The 16,938-nt window shown below is 43.6% G+C and overlaps 1 protein-coding gene across 1 annotated transcript; it reads right to left on the bottom strand.

Annotated features, from left to right (window-relative positions):
- Positions 1–1,879: 1,879 nt before the first annotated feature.
- On the bottom strand, positions 1,880–16,909 carry LOC8029095 (geranylgeranyl transferase type-1 subunit beta). Its single transcript, XM_029994902.3, has 9 exons — positions 16,700–16,909; positions 16,060–16,181; positions 14,518–14,588; positions 12,382–12,530; positions 9,742–9,874; positions 6,930–6,975; positions 5,759–5,943; positions 5,561–5,669; positions 1,880–4,972 (listed from the first exon to the last, which is right to left on the bottom strand). Exons 1-9 carry the CDS (start codon positions 16,786–16,788, stop codon positions 4,734–4,736), a joined length of 1,143 nt encoding a protein of 380 aa, XP_029850762.2. The 5' UTR covers positions 16,789–16,909; the 3' UTR covers positions 1,880–4,733.
- Between the last annotated feature and the right edge of the window lie 29 nt (positions 16,910–16,938).

Genomic DNA, 16,938 nt, shown 5'->3' on the forward strand with positions numbered 1-16,938 from the left:
AGGTTGTACCTCAGAGGTTGGTGAAACCATTGCAGTATTCATATCAGTCGCTGGAAGGAAGAGTGTTCAGTTGCACTGGCAGACCAGATATCGACTTTAGAGCACTTCCTTGCAGTCAGTACCCATCGAAAACTGTTGAGGGGCGTCTTAAGAGCCGGCTCCTTGAAACGCCTCTTTGTTGGTGGCTATAGAGACGGCGTCCGGAAGATTTACGGGCACCTTTTCGCTTGTTCCAAACTTATCGTTCTGGAATGAACTCCATATAGAGTTTTGCGAAAAGGTTTAAAACAACATGTGTGAACCATCTGCGTTGCCTGCGCTTGCTTAACTTCCTGCCCAAAATTGTCCGTAAAACACGCTAAAGGGGCCCCGAGTACAAAAAAAAAAAGCTCCATAACCGTCCTTTAATCAAACTCCAATTTAAAAAAAAAAAAAAAAAATTCTAACAAGGGGCATTGGAGGCCGTGTTAAATTTTGTTGTTCTGGCACGCTCTTGCACAACGAGCTCACAAACGCCAGCTGATCTAGAGACGGGAACTTTATGGCATCCTTGTTTCCTTGTTGAGGAAAAGAGAACGAGAAGGTCATTGTTGCAGAGGCCCTTCATGAGTGTTCCTTCTGCTTTCTGCCTAAACTTTCTTAAATAAAAAAAAAAAAAAAAGAAGTCTAACATTTTTAAATTTTCAGGGGCCAGCATGGGGCCCCCCGACAGCCTGGGGCCCAGGGCTGCAACCCCCTTAGCCCGTACCTTAATCTGGCCCTGATCATTGTCTTATCATCTGCGTTTTTGCACCACCAACCTTTCGCCTGTTGCAGAAGTGCTAACTTGAGCGCACCCCGGTCTAAGATTTTCTAATTTAGTGGCTTTCGCTGACACTCAGCCAGTTTATAATTGGAACCACTTGTCCATTTTCACTTATTAAAAAGCTAGTCATCAAATTATATAGCGAATTATTCGACTGATCATGATGATTAGCCTTTACACTATTTTCCCTGGCCATATAACTTGCCTGCACAGACCGCATTGTGTAGCTTTCACAACTATTTTAAAACAAATCTGTAAAGCTTAAAAAAAAAAAAAAAAAATCTGTATATAGTTACAGAAGCAACTAAAAAACATTTTTTACATTCATATTGCTGCATTTTCACATCTGTACGGGTCCATATCGTTTCATTGAACACAATTCAACCTTTCGTGGACACTCGTTTCATGGACACAGTTTGTCGACGCTGTACGTCTTGTAAACACCTGCCCCGCAACGTTTTGTTGGCAACATATATATATTTTTTTCACTAAGCTGCTGAAAGTTAGCACACAAAGCTAGCGCATGAAAAAAACCTTCCTTGCAATAACAAAACATTTTCTTCTAGTAATGAATTCCGGATATTGCGAACATATCTGTAATCCCAATCAAGTTTCTGAAAACCGGGTTCGATTTACACTCATTGTCTCGCTAAAATAAAAACTAGGTATGCTGCGCAAGGTGTTCTTGCAACATTTGGTTGTCAAAAGGGAAAATATCATTTTACTTTTAGATTGAAATGCATTTGAATAAAATATAAGGAATAACCAATCTGGAATACATGGAACAGAACAATCGAGATTTCTGTGCAATAAATGCCACAAAATGATGATTGTTTTTTTTTTTTTTTTTTTTGTGCTATCTGCATGATCTGAAACAATGCACAAAATGTTTAGATAAACATTGGCAGTTTCGTTTTTATAACAAACTTCCGCTCCCTCGAAGCAGTGGCGTGGCCCGCCGCTGCCCGTTACCTGTCATCTGAACTTAGGAGCCATATTTTTCCTTTTTTGCACTTGGGACCATTTTTCCGGGGTCATTTGTTTAGTTTCCCGGATATAGTGTGAACATTTCGATCCAAGCAACACAAGAGCCTTTATTATAGCTTTTTATACATATCAAAATTTGCTTTTCATGGATGCTTAAGTTATTATAAAAACTTTCCACTAGAATACTCTGGAAAGTTGGGCAAGCTAGTGGCACATGTTAACGGTCGGAAAAACGGCGCCAAAAAGCGAAGGGCGAGAAGATGAAGTACACACACTAAGCTGAAAGCACCCTTCTGTGTGTGTACTTCATCTCGTCCTTTGCAATTTGGTGCCTGTTTTTTACCGTTAACATCTTCCACTACACCTTGATATAATGCTATACCTCCCTTTCCACATACGTGTGCTCAATTGTAAAAAGTCATTTTGAAATGGATCAGTGACTACATCATTCATTTTCCTAGCCTTCATCATTTGCAAAGCAGGCTTTTTCATTTGCATTTGTTTTCCTGTCGCAAGCGACTTCACAAACATGTAGCAACATATACCCGCTTGAGGTTTGTCGGAACCACACCGAAGACTCGGTAATGATATTCGACCACAGACAGTCACAAAAATCTACAAAGCCATCATCCGGTTGGAAAACCATGACATCTTCATGACAACATTTTCAATTAGTGCACAAAATATGTCCTCGCTAAAAAAATATATGTGCATTCATGTAGGATGCCAACTGAGCTGTTGCATACTACAGGGAAAATACCAAAGGAGATGGGACAACATGCAACAACTCCCAAACTCCGCAAGTTTGCCAGAAATTGCGATTGAGTGGGGCGGGGGGGGGGGGGGGGGGCGCATTTATCAATTATTAGATAAAATCTGTCCAGCATTTTTATATATTTAACTTCAAAAACACAGGACAGACAATGGGCTAACCGCGCAAAAAACCTGCAAACATGTTTTAGCCAAAGAATTTTCAAGTATGACGACGACATTGCAACAAATTCCCACGTTAGTCAAAAATGTGTTGCTTCGTGGCTTCCAGCCTTAAAGTCTGCAAACCCACCTTTAAAACAACCGTATAAACATACTGTTTGCATAAAATTCAACAATCTTTGTCAACAACGCTGTCAGTTGGTCTGCTCCAGGCTCGTAACCGCCGCATAATACTGGATGTTGCCCAAGCCTTACATAAACCCACGACAAAAATGACCATACGCAACACGAGAAATGTACGGAAAAACAAAGTAGCACCAGCAAACTCCTCTGTTGCCAAGAATGTGTCCGTAATACAAATACTACCCTATTACAAATAAACAGGCATCGGATATGGTGGGCCTTGTAAGAGAAGCTTGCTAGTTTTCTCATAGATGTGTGTCTAAGTAGTAACTTCTTTTGAGTGGACTGCATAGTACTTTGAAGTCATTCTATTACCCTATTCCAAAATAGGACGCCTTAATGTTGTTCTGGTCGGGCGCCTCTAGTTGTAGTGCCCAACGCTGAGAGGATGGAACCCCAGGAAAATTTCAAAGTAATGTGATGCCGAATAGCTGGTCAAAGCTGAGAGCTTGAGCTGGAAGACGCTCTTTAGCATGCTCTAGGGCAGTGGTTCTCAAATTGGGGTCCGCGAGCCCTTAAGGGTCCCTGAAGGCCTTCTCGGGGTCCCCCAAGCTTTCAACTGTTAGGCAAGTCGAGCAATAAAACATATTTGTTTTATTGATGTTGGCTGTTCCACAAAGCTAAATAGACCAAGCCATGCGTGCCAAGTTAGCAGGGTCGACTATTCTCTGTTTTAGATTTTCAAAGTTGGTTTGCACACATTTAGTTTTCTTCACCCTTTGGAATTGCAATCGTCCAATATTCCCCCTCCCAGCTGGCGGATGAAGTCCTCCATCCCTTCCGCCGATCCGGAAAGAGTGAGAGAAGAACGAGTGGCTGAGGGTTGCCACTCTAGGGCCAAGAAGCGAGAGAAACATTCTGTTACAAAACTGTCCAATATCGCCACCCTAAGATACACCAGGACCCGCGGGGCTGACCAGGGTCGCAAACAGACGTTTACCAAGAACAGTTTCCCAGGGCTGGTGTTATAACTGGCGCAGAATCTGGCACCCGCCACTAGCGCGCTCGCTCCCTGTTTCACATGTTCGCACCAGTTACCAGTAGCAGTCCGCATCCGCTGCACAAACTGGGTCGACACAATACGCAATGCGACGTGAGGCGCACGAAACTGTCAGTGCCACCATCCAAATGCTCCGTGAAACACGAAGCAGGTTGCAGACGAGACACACATTTGCTGTAATGCCCCTAGCATCCGTGTCGTGTACAGCAAACGCCGGCCATTACACTCACTTTTCCGCTAACAAGCAAAACAGTGGCAGAAAGCGGCACTACGAGCGTGCATCTTACCCTCAGAGAACATCATATTTCACGGAGCTTTTGGCACATGGCACATGGCATGCATCGTCACATTGTTCCTCATGTCGGCGAGGATATTACAAACTATACAACGTCAGCCAAGAAAAGCCAACTGCATTTTTTTATACCACAAAGCTGTCGCCAAACACTCGAACTCCCCCCCTGCCCCCCTTCAAAACGTGGCATCAGCAGTATGGGTAAGAGGCCCAAGTGTCGGAACCCAATGTCACCTAACTAAAAAGGTAAAATAAATTCTCTGAAATGTTCTAAATGCAAAAAACGACAACCACTTGAGCTCGAGTATACGCAAAGACGAATAGCGTCCGCCGCCGGAAAACGAACGGCACTTCCTCGCCAAAAGTTTCCGAAAACCTCTCCCAGCCCCCGAATCGGACAAGTTCAACCCCAGTTCGAGCTTTCGTGATTGCAATGTTCACTTGTGCCACGCAATAGACGCGCTTCTCTCTAACTGCGGCCGACGCCCGGTACATGAGCAGGACTTTCGCGGTTTCCGAGAAAGTCGTCGACGTTAGCTGTAGGCACAGTGCGACGTTAATTTGCTACGGCGATCGACGTCGTTCTCCTGGTGTAGTGTCCGCTCCTCGCCTTCGTTCCCCGTCGCGGCCGCGTGTGAATCCCACGCTTTGTGAAGTTGCTGCAGGTGCCCATGTGCTCTTTGGCTCAGGTTGAGGGCGGGGTGAAGTGGCAGCAAGTCCTCGACGCCCATCAGCGACATGCCGGCTATCCCCATGTAGGTGTGCATCGGATCTGTCAATGAAGAAAATCGGCAGTGACCTTTATCTCCCAAGTCCTAAAACGCATTAACTGCAACATTAACTGCAACTCAGTCACGCTGGCCGTGTGAGTTGCATTAACCCAGCGTGACATTAATTTCCCCGCCAAATTTAGAGGGGAAATCGAATTGGCGTTTAGGTCACGCGACGTCAACTTTCCCCACCAAATTTAGCAGGAAATGCATGGACGGACGCTTCCAACTTGCTTTGCTCTACTCACACCTTTGCTATTCAGAGGTTAACTTTCAAAAGTATGAAGAAACGAAACTGCTCTCCCGGTTTTTCTGTGTTTTGTTACAAAAATGAAAATGTGGGTGTGGCCTAACGTCCATGACAGAAACAAAGCACGCATAATTGCACCACTGTTTCTCTAGCGTAATGGCAAATGCACAGAAAAGCTGCCTGCTGTTTAAATGCTACATTCAGCAAAAATACTTGCCCAACATTCCTGAAAAAGAAGAAGACAGAACCAAACTTTCTGAGCATTCTAACAGAAAAAAACAATGAGACATTTTGAAGGACGGTAAATAATTTAAGACTAAAAGAGGCGCGCAACACTTACCGGGATCGCTGTCTGGCCACTTGCTGAAGCCCCCGACGAATTGGTCCTGTGTCGAGTCCAGAAACTCGAGGTTCCGCCCGCTCTCCACAAACTTGAAGGCTCCCAGCAGCTGCAATGGGGAATGGACGAACGCATGATGGTGGCTGCACTTTGTGATGGGTGGCAGCTTGCGCCACCTGAGGCCCGGTGTTGCCGTACCTCGAGGGCTGCTCCCACCCAGAAGGAGTAACAGGTGTCGATGGGCTTGTTGGGTCTGCCCTGGAACCCCGACTGCTGTCGGAAGAGGCACCAGCGGCTCAGCCGGTTCAGCTGGCGCTCCGACAGCGTCGACTCGAGCTTTCCCATCAGCGACAGCGACGCCACCGCGCAGAATGTGGAGCCTCCTGCGGAAGGAGGCAAGGACAACGTCCCTTTCGACGGTGCTCGCTTTCAAAGGACGTTGAACGACACTTGTAAGTTTGATTGGCATAGTTCTTTTGTGAGGAAGAATAGAATGTGATGATATGTGAAGGAAACCTGAAAAAAATTTATTATCATTACTATTTTTATTATTATTAACTCGAGACATGTTGCACAAATATTGTGGACACTACCAACCATGCTCTGGTCCATAAAAAAAACTTTTAATGCTGCAAACTAATTCTTGCTATCGCTGCGTGTGATGACGGCAGAAAAGACGACACACTCTCACAGGCATTAAAGGCCACAGTGACATTACATTTTCTCTTTCATTCACAGCGTAGAAGCTTCACTTCAGTTTTTTGTGCTTGCTGTATTCTATCGAAAAATGCTCCTCTGAAATTCTAAAAAAAGAAAATACATAGAAGCGTCGCAGCGCACTTCACAAAATACAAAAAAAACTGCATTTAAAAGAAAAATGCAAATGTTTTTAGTGTGCCCATAACACATTCATAGAATGAAAAACCCTCGAGAGAGAAGTTATTTTGCAACTTCAGACAAGGTGGTAAAATCTCTAGCATGTTTCAAAGTAAGCATAACTTCACTAAAGTAGGTTCTGATTATGCAAACTGAGCCTGGGAGAAGTTAAATCATTTATGCATTGGCGAAAATGCTTTAATTCACCTCAGCTTAGTGCCATGCAGGGCGAAAGCTTGCACTGTGGACTCTTAGATCACAAGTTTAATCTCGTAGATCACAAGTTTAATCTCCAGTCGTGACAGTGTCCATTCAAACAGGAACTGTATTAGCAATATAATCACCAATGCAGTATGCACGTTCAAGACCACGGGTAAGTAATTGCACTGCATTGGCCAAAGTGCTCTTCCACAGAGAAAACACTGGTCACATTCCGTAGCAGACTACTGTACTGCTGTCCAAATGTGCGTACACCAGAACTAAACTGACTTACCGTGGGATTCAAGGCCGGGGTACGGAGCTATCCCACCGTCATAGCACTGGGAAAAAGTGGAAAACGATGCCTGCTCAAAAAATTACCGCACCACAAAAAAAAAAAGACATGGATGAAGAAAGAATAAAACAATTAAAACAGGGACAACACAACACATCTTTCAACTAGCAACAGACGAGTAAACTTTCAACAGCGAGCAGCCGACTATACCCAGTAGGAGTAGGGGAGAGAACTTGTTAGTTGAAAGATGTGGTTGTGTTGTCCCTGTTTTAATTGTTTTATTCTTTCTTCATCCATGACTTAAACCAACACGCTGTTCACCCAAGCAAAAAAAAAGACTTGAAGGAATTATGAAACAATTCAGAAAACTGTCATAAAATACCGAGCATGCACCCGTGCCACAGCAAGCGCCTGCCCACTACTTTTGAAACGTCTAAAACCCAAGCAAAGGATGTACCAAGCACACACCCCAGACTTCTGGGCCTACTTAGCTAACCGAGCAGCTCTCCCTAGTCCAGCCACTTCTCCAGACACTCCAGTGCTGTACGGTGAAGCCCACCCTACCATGTGCCCCTTCTGCATTCTTGCTCCTGAGCCTAACATGCGCCCGTTCCCCACTTTTTCCAGTTCCAAATTTTTGGATGGGCAGTTGCTCCGTATTTTACAGTAGCACTCAGAATGAGCCTGTTGCATTCATGAGGGACGAAATAAGTACAAGCTCTCAATTACTCGTGCCAGTTTCTGACAAAAAAAAAAATAAATACTAAAAATAAGTATGGATGAGGTTTAGATTTCTCTTCCCTTCTGGTCCATTCTTTCATGGAGGAGTTCAGTGAGATCAAGAATGAAAAAATAAAGATAAGACCTGCATCAAACATGAAGTCGCTTGTTGCACCAAGTATATCTCACCGGAAAGTTACACTGAGAAAATATGATGAGGGAGAGGAAAATCATCCAAGTTCCCTGCTGCTAGTGATAGTCAAAATATATTACTCCGGTAGATCTTCTTTGAATAGCTCAAATATTAAGCTAATCGGTCTTCCTAGATGGGTCCCAAATAAAATCTGCACATTGTTAAAGTCAGTGAACAAAGTGAGGAAATTCTAGCAGAATACAGGAGAAGGAAAGACGCTGAACTCAGAAGTGAATATTTCATGCACAAGAGAAGAAGAAAGAAAAAGACATATAACCAACCGGCACGTGCTCATGGCACGAGAAGTCTACGGTGCGGGGCAATGGTTTTGGCACATCAAAGCGTTTAAAAACAAAACTTCCTTTTCAGATAAAATAACAGAAGGATGGCTCACGCAGTGCTCCCCCAGACCTTGTATGATATACGCCTCGTAAATTTCTCTGGATAGTTTTTCCTTATATCGACCTATGATAGCAATGCTGGCCAGATTAGGAGAACAGGTACAGGATTAACTGTGCAGAGGCAAGTGTCCCCCCACCGTCGACCTCATAGACAGGTTATGTTAACGTAGCCTTTCATTTATACCTCTTCCTGTCTGTCCCATGTACGTTCTACCGCATGTTAAGGGAATGCTGTATACAACACACAAGGTACGGGGCACAAACTGCATAGTGTGTTTCTTTTAACATTTCATTGCAGACACTTTTTCCAAAATTTAAGTGCACCTTGGAACAAATCTGGGCAATTTTTCGAAGGGCTGAGAGAACAACTGGAACTTGATATTTTTGGGCGACCTGTTTTTAAGTTGTGCGATACCTTGTGCAGGTATGGGACAACTACCACCCATTTTTCTCAACACTGCACTTACAGTCGACTCTCGTTAATTGAAAATCTCTTAATTCAAACTTTCGGATAATTCAAACTAACGTGCAGGTCCCATCCTATGCGTCTCTATGGGAAGAAACTCCTGATAATTCAAACTTTGCTTTATTCAAACAAATTTTCGGCCCCCCTCGAGTTTGAATTAATGAGAGTCGACTGTACTACCTTCTTCCCCTTTTTGCTTTTTTAACCAAGGATCGCACAACCTGATTTAACACCTGCCATGAGAACCCGGATGACCGGAGTCTCCCCATCTGAACCTTAAAGCTGTCATTAATGTTATGTGAACATGACTCCTGTACCTGCTCTCCTAATCTGGCCAGCACCGCTATCATAGGTCGATATAAGGAAAAACTATCCAGAGAAATTTACGAGGCGTATATCATACAAGGTCTGGGGGAGCACTGCAAGAGCCATCCTTCCGTTACTTTATCTGAAAAGGAAGTTTTGTTTTTAAACACTTTGATGCGCCAAAACCATTGCCCCGCGCCCTAGAGTTCTCGTGCCATCAGCACGTGCCTGTTGGTCATATGTCATCTTCTTTCTTCTTCTCTTCTGGATGAAATATTGAGTTGTGAGTTCAGCGTCCTTCCTGTCTCCTGTATTCTTCTACAGTTTCCTCACTTTGTTCGTTGACATTAACCATGTATAATGCTTACCAACTAGTTCAACTCACCATCCTTCTAAAAATCTGCATACTCTAATACTGTACCTGTTGAACACACTAAAAGACATCTGTCAATGGAAAAAGAAAAACTGTATTAGAACAAGGACCACCATCTTGGGACTCCCAGCAATATCTTGTCTTGGGTTCCTCCTAACTGCTTTCGAGAACTTTACATCTGCTCGTGCACTCTGGTTGTAAGTTATGCGACAGATTACATAAAACTAAACGGACCAATTTCCCGAATCTGATATTTCAGTTTGAACGATTACAAACACACATTTATAAGGTAGCACACGATTCTGTCTAAGCTTCTCTCCCCCAAAGAGAGAAGTGCCGTCCCATCAACTCACATAGCAGTTGCGGATGAATCGCAGGGTGTCGTCTGCATCCATCCCCGACCAATCGTGAAGCATGTAGCAGATGGCAGATGCACAGTACACAAATCGCATGTCATCCTCGCTTCCGTTTACCGAGGCCGAGAAGCTGCAACAAAGGGCGGCACCCAAGTCGACTTTGAATTCAACCAGACGAAGACAGTGCAAGTTAGATGAAGACCGATCTGTATTAATTTATTTATTGTTGTATTTAGTGAAACAACTTGCACATTGCTTATATAAACAAAGTTCACTTGTCTATGCACAGCTTCGACTACGCACAGTCAATCACAGCTGTGATTGGCTGCGCACGGTAACAGTGATGAAAGCGCCATTTGACCTCTTGTAGCAGGTTCTGTAGCAGACAAAACATTGGTTTGGAGCGGTCACTGATCCTTTTGGAGCCGATGCCAACATCTGTTAGCACATCACTTGAAAATGAAAAAGTGATTGCATCGCTAAATGAGTTAATCTTTAATAATGACTGAGGGCTCCTCTTTGATCCTGAAGCATAATACTTATTACCTTTTGTAATAAGAATAGATAGGGCACTAAAGGAACACGGAGCATTGTTTTTAGAAATAAGGCTCTTGTCAGAGAAAGTTCCATCTACAATGGGTACTAAAAAATTTATGAAAAATGAGTCGTAGCGCAGCACTTCAGTTCGGATAAACATTCTCTTCCCTCGCAGTTTTACAGCCCATAGTTTTATTTGGCCTGTATATACAAGTTCAGTATAATGCTTGCTAAAACCAGCTCGTCTGTCAACAAAAATGTGTCCCTCAAGTTTTATGAACTTACCAAACTCAACACCTTATTATTTGAACTGCTAAAACAACTACCCGCAAATGGTATGAAAACCTACACTCGTGTAAGTGACACTGCTCCCTAGCAGCGTTAGAACCAGAGTGAAGCAAAGTTTGCCATTCTTTCGATCGACAGCTGCGCAGGAACAATGCATGCACATTTTCTTTTTGTCTCGGAGCAGATTTTTAAAATTTGAAATTAACGTACCACTAAGGCAAAAAGAAAAGTAAACCTGGAATATTCCTCAGCATAATTACTCAGCCTATCGTTCTAACCCAGGTACTCACCCCTGTCAACAGCTGCACCTAGCACTCCGGTGCAAAGCGGTAAAGCTCGACAAGCGTGCGCCGGTGAGAGGCGGCATGGAGGCATGTGGGAGACACGATAATTAAGTGATCTCTTTGAGAGTACAAGACCCTGCTTCTGTCTCATCACAGTAGCCACCATTCCACAATTTGGCAATGCTTTCTCGCAGCTCTTAGCTCCTCACATAGTCGACATTGTAAGGAAACTTAAACGATGTGTGCAATCAATCCGCCAGTGCATCAACCGACCGGCGCGGTTAACAAGCAATTTCAATACTTTGTTTCACCTTAATTCAAAGTGCAGCCGCTGCTAGGAGCCAATGGGACTAACCAGCGTCAAAGTGCGACATCATGGCATTCGTCCATCTTTTTTGTGTGTGGTTCTTCGTCGACTAAACGAATCAAGTGCAGCGAATGTCCTGCGACCTGTGCTTTTAGTATGCGTTTGTGGTTGTATGCGTTCGAGCCTTTGACTGTATGTACCCTGACGTAAGATAAAACGAAATACACGGTGAGTAAAGACGCTCTGAAATACATATTTGTACCATTTTCCTTTCCTTCCACTTCTCCACCTATTAGGGTCAGCCAATAATAATTTAAATTTTTGCCTATTTTGGTGCAGGTGTGGCACAATTCTTAACAAAAATGGCACTTTGGCACAAGATGTAGCAGACGTTTCTTCACGACGCAATTTGGCGCAAATGGCGCAGCACTTCCGTCATTGGTGCTATTACCATGTCTGGTCTCTGCAGAAAAGCAGATCCACTAGCCTTGTTCATCACAGTGCACAAATTATTTGGACAATTATGCCAAGAGTAGACACCTATTCATCCAATTCAGCTAAAGTGCCTTTGTAGTGAGTTAAATGAAGGGATTGTGTAAAAGTGAATCAATACAGTAAAACCTCGTTATAACAAAATGGGATATAACAAACTAATGGATATAACAAAGCAATCATAATTCCCCTTGCTTGCTAATAGGGAAGAAATGGACATTGGCTATAACAAACTAATGGTTATAACGAAATAATTACGATCGCTCCTTCAACTTTGTTATAACGAGGTTTTACTGTATATGCACAAAAGTACATTAGCTCATGAGAGATCAACGGATCTCATGAGCAAACTAATGTCTTAGACTTCATATTATAGTATGATTCCGCGATTCGCTGGCAATTTTCAGTTTCGACATAACTTGTGCGTAAAAATGCCGTGGATGGCAGCCAAAGTGTGTGCTGCATTTGCAGATTTTCTTGCCGCACAAGCAAAGTAAAACAACCTTTACTTTCCGTTTGTGCCTATGAAATAATAAGACAAGGAACAGTAATGCATGGTGGTAGCTCCACAAACACAACCACACATTAACCTTATCTCTATGGGTAACACACTTTTTACCTTCAATAGTTAACACACTTAGTGATAATCCAAAGTTTAGGGACGTTTTTACGCATGGTGGCACGTCGCTGCTGAACCTTTGCAGTGCGCCGCAGCGATGGCCGACAAACCTGCCAGTCTTTTTCTGAAGGGCCTTGAGAGCCCGCAGGAGTGCGACCTTGTTCACCCTACTCAGGTCATCTCCGAGAATCACGAGGGTCAGCAGGGCAGTGTAGGTCATGGCAATGTGGCCGCTATCAAACTCGTGGGATGTGCCAGCCTGCAACACAATAGGAGAGACGTCAGTCGGTTGCTCAGTGCTTAAAGACCGGCAACCAGTTCGTGCTTTCCCCTTTTCCCTCTCTTCCTCCTCTCCCCCTTCTACCCCCTACACCCTTGCCTATTTCCTCCTCCCCCATGGTAAGGAGGATCTTCTGCCTTGCAGAATCTCGAATCTGGTCGTTGGCCTTTAAGAGAAAGCAAATTTTGACAAACAATGTTCAACTGTGTTTCTTCACTCAACTAAGCTTTTCCTCATGTCAAGGTTTTAGATGGTTTCAAGAGGTTCTGTCAAGAATGCGAACGACAGCACCGCAGATCTGACACAAATAAGCTCGCAACTTCCCCAAAGGTGTGAACAAAGTGTATTTCATCATTGACTGATTAAGTGGACACACCAGTCCACACACTGCATGAGAAACTTTGAAGTTGCATAACTCCCAAAGAAACTGTGCTATTTATTTAAAATGTCTGCCATCAAAAAAAAAAGAAAAAGATCTATTTTTTTTACAGTGAAAACAGTTACTAGACTGTGTAGGACTTCACTTCTTTTCTGCAAAAGTCAAAAACTTGTGGAAAAATAAGGATTTATGTTCTTCTCCCAAAGCAAAACTAGCTTTTCTTGTTCTCGTCCAAATAAAATAGAATTGAAGAAAATTAACTGGCTCAAACAAGAACAATGTGAACCGAAATTTTGATGTGAAACAGTTTGATACACACCTTTAAAGAATCCATGAAACATCTTTTTCTTATTTTTTAGATACACTGTTTTACATTAATTCTTTATGTTTCAATCAATCAATCAATCTTTATTTGCTTCTTAAAATACAGTTCAAATGTAAATCTCACATAGGCAAGCCAATACTGGTTTGTGTGTGGGACGCGACAGGTGCCTCTGCATTTTTATTAGAGAATTATGAAACTTGCACCAGAGCGTGCCATTGCAAAATAAATGGAGTTTCTATCTACAGAAAAGTATACCCAGTCTACTCCACTATTTCATTAAACAGCGGTAATGTATTATGTTGGCATTACTTAAGTCATGTCGTTATAACTACAATTCAACTTACTGAAGCGAACCAATTCTCTAGGGCTGTTTTTTACTCTGTTCAAGTCTCCATGTTTTCGACAGCTTTCTTACTTTGGGGATTATATCTTGGGTAGCTCTTCAGGTAATTCATTAAAAATCTTGGGCACAGAATAATTTCTTGTGGCCTCTCTTCTCTATATTTGGTATAAATAAATGGTTTAATAATTTTCTATTTGGTCTTAACCTTCTTTCTTTTGCATTTGCCACTTTGTTTGTTGTTGAAAAAAATGCTTTACAAAGCAATATCATGCTTCATCCGGTCTCTAAAATGCAACATTCCTAGGTCTTCATGCATGTAATTTTGCAGATTTGTTTCTTCACTTAGGTAACCCATATTTTTGGCTATCCGTTTTAGGACCGATTCTATTTTTAGTTGTGCATATTTGGCAGTGTCCAGAAGCTGTCATTCTATATTGAAGTGTGGACTTGCCCAGTGAATTGTATATCATTCTTAGTATGGATTAAAGGACCAGACCTTGTATGTGATACATCCACGCCATTAAATCCGCAATGTTTTTTTACAAATTAGCTCAACATGAATATCTCATTTAATGTCTGTTTATATGCATCCCCAAGTATTTGACGTTATCGGCATATTTCAGCGGAGTGCATGAGCAATTATCGCAATTCTGCTCGTTTCGTAAGGTGGTCAGTTGGGCGAGTTGGTATTGAATAAACATGGTTAATGTTGCGCACAAAAAGACAGGGACAGAGGAGAGAAACACGCAGACGACAGCCTGCCCCCTGTCCCTGAGAATTTAAAATAAATCTCGCACCGTCATTACTGCTCTAAATTCTTTTTTCTTTTTTGTGGAAAGTTTATTTTTTTTACGCGTGTCCCCAAGCAGACTCTTTAGAAATAACATTTTTTTTTTCTTGGGAGGAACTGGCAGCTTACAGAATCACCGTCTCCACTGCAACAGCCGTTTGCTTGCGATCCCCGGAAGCCACATCTGTAAACGTTGGTACCTGGAACGAATATGTTCACGGGCTCACTTCGACACCCCCAAAGACACTCCAATCACTACAATACACCAACTCATGTTTACAAACAAACCGGAGCGCCCTTAGCGAACGCCACCAGCGCCGCGCATGCGCGATGGGGGTGTGGGCAAGAAGTTCGCCGTCGCCCATAAACAAACCATTGAAATGCAATGTTGTCGGCGTCGGTGTGAGTCCCCGCACTCTTTTTAGCATTGGAATTGTTGATTCTACGTCCTCCTAACAATGTCTGACTACTTGAGCGGCGTCAGCAAAATTAACGAGGCTCGTTACTCCGCAAAACTTTGCGTGAATAATCTGACATGCAGCGATTCATTCCGCGTGGACGCTGCAGAATGTACGCTAAAGCCTGATTCACATGATGAGATTTCGCTCGCAATTTTCAGTAGCGACGTCGCTTGGACTGCAAGAGCATGAACCGTAGCTGAGATGGTCGACTTCGATACTGAAAATCGCAAGCAGAATCTAACCAAGTGAATCAGGCATAACAAGTCGGTGATGGCCACTGATAAGAATGATCAACATCTCCTTGTATCTACTGTTTACGTCGAGCCTGCTTACCAACCTTCAAATTTAAGTCTTTTGAGGCCTGCACTTACTTCGTATTGCAAGTACCGGGCCCACGTTTGGTCTACGGGCCGGTGTCCTCTAAAAGAGCAGACAACAAGCAGAAACGTTTAAAAGAGCAGACGACAGTTCGAACGATAAGGTGACCGTTTGAACTTGAAGACGCACTGAACGTAGTCCGCAGGTGGTCCGTACAATTTGACGGTTTTCCGGCGTTCATTTTGGAACAACACAAATAAATTTGATGGTCAGAAGTATCTGTGAATTTAACCCAAAATGCATCCCGCCCAAGCAATCGTGGTCCGACGGCGTCTGGTTTTTCCTTTTTAGGGCACATATCCACGTTCTCGGACGAACCGAGCACGTGAAAACTGACCTTCAAACCTTTCTCGACTCTTTTGGTACAGCCCCAGTCGCAGTATTTCGACAAGGGAAGGTTTTGTCTGGTTCCTTTCAAAACAACGCAGGAATACACGTCTCACATGGGCACTTCCGCCCACAGCCCCGGACCGAAAGTGCGTCCGACGCGCCACCACCGTGCCGTGACGTAACAGAGATGAGTTTGTGTATAATGGACAAGGATAAAGTTAGACCTAGATCCCCATTTCGACATCACTTGTCCAAGTTTGTGCGTTACTTGCCACTGTAGTCACTGACAAAAGGAGAACGGCCCACTGTCTCTTTTGAACGCTCAACCTCCCGCATGCACATGCTTGCTGCCTTTCACCATACTAGCCCGGTGCTTCAACAATGCTTCTGCCAAAGCATTGTCGAAGGTAGGAAGTTCACGCTGGATGGGGACGACTGAAACTCCTCCCGGCCATTCCCATTTTGTCGGCGACCATTGAAATTTCCTTAAGCGACGGCCTACCTTTGCTGTCTGGCAGCACTTGGAGTGAGTAAATCCATTCAATGATGCTGTTGGGATCTTCGATTTCATCGAATGCGTTGAGTAGATCGAGCCCAGAGACTGCGAAGTAGGCTATCGTCATTCTGAAAATCGAGAATGTGCCGAATGTAACGAGAATGTAACGAACGAAGATTTCGGGGTTTGAAATCAGTGCATCACTATGGTTGGCTAGTGATGCACTGATTTCAAGCTCCGCACATCTCGACCTCCACAGATATACCCGCAGTGGTACCTATCTCAGTAATTCATTTCTGACTCAATGACAGCCTTTTTCTTTGATTTTTTGTTTTGAGCTTGCCGGGGACGTTGGGGTGATGGGGGATACATTGTCTCCAGACATTTAAATTATCGAAAGGGTTGGCCACACAGCACAGATACCTGCGGATCAGTTGGTCAAGTTGATATCCCCGGCCTCCATCACTGCGCTCATTGAGTCGGCAGCGTTTGTTGTCGGACATATATATATATAAACGAACCTGTCAGCTGCAAATACAATACAAATTCACCCCCCCCCCCCCCCCCCCAAATCCCCCGCAAAAAATAAAAATGACGAAAACGAATCGTGCCGCGAAAGTTGATAGGTGTGGTTTGCAAAACTCGCCTGACATCGTCCAAAGTTGCGAAGGCACAGGGGAGTACTTTAAGGCAGCGCTGAAAATACCGTACGTGATGGGACCTTAAGAACACCATCTTCAACGGTGCCGGCAAAACTAACTCACTTAATAGCTAAGAAAAACGGCAGATTTGATTCTTTCACCTCGAATGGTCGCTAGTTCGGCTACCGCCGCCGCCATAACGTCAAGCAGATGGTGATGATGATAATGTCCACCTTCTTGCGGA

The sequence above is a fragment of the Ixodes scapularis genome, unplaced genomic scaffold (assembly GCF_016920785.2).
Source record: "Ixodes scapularis isolate PalLabHiFi unplaced genomic scaffold, ASM1692078v2 PGA_scaffold11__112_contigs__length_91849675, whole genome shotgun sequence".
NCBI classification, from domain to species: domain Eukaryota; kingdom Metazoa; phylum Arthropoda; class Arachnida; order Ixodida; family Ixodidae; genus Ixodes; species Ixodes scapularis.

What these genes read in the sequence shown, in the direction of transcription:
- LOC8029095 (XM_029994902.3), bottom strand. Translation starts at nt 16,788, where the DNA reads ATGGTGTTCTTAAGGTCCCATCACGTACGGTATTTTCAGCGCTGCCTT. An exon ending in GATTCATCCGCAACTGCTAT is followed by an intron (nt 6,976 to 9,741) that starts GTGAGTTGATGG and finishes ACTTTTTCCCAG; the next exon opens with TGCTATGACGGTGGGATAGC. An exon ending in GGGTGGGAGCAGCCCTCGAG is followed by an intron (nt 5,670 to 5,758) that starts GTACGGCAACAC and finishes TCCCCATTGCAG; the next exon opens with CTGCTGGGAGCCTTCAAGTT.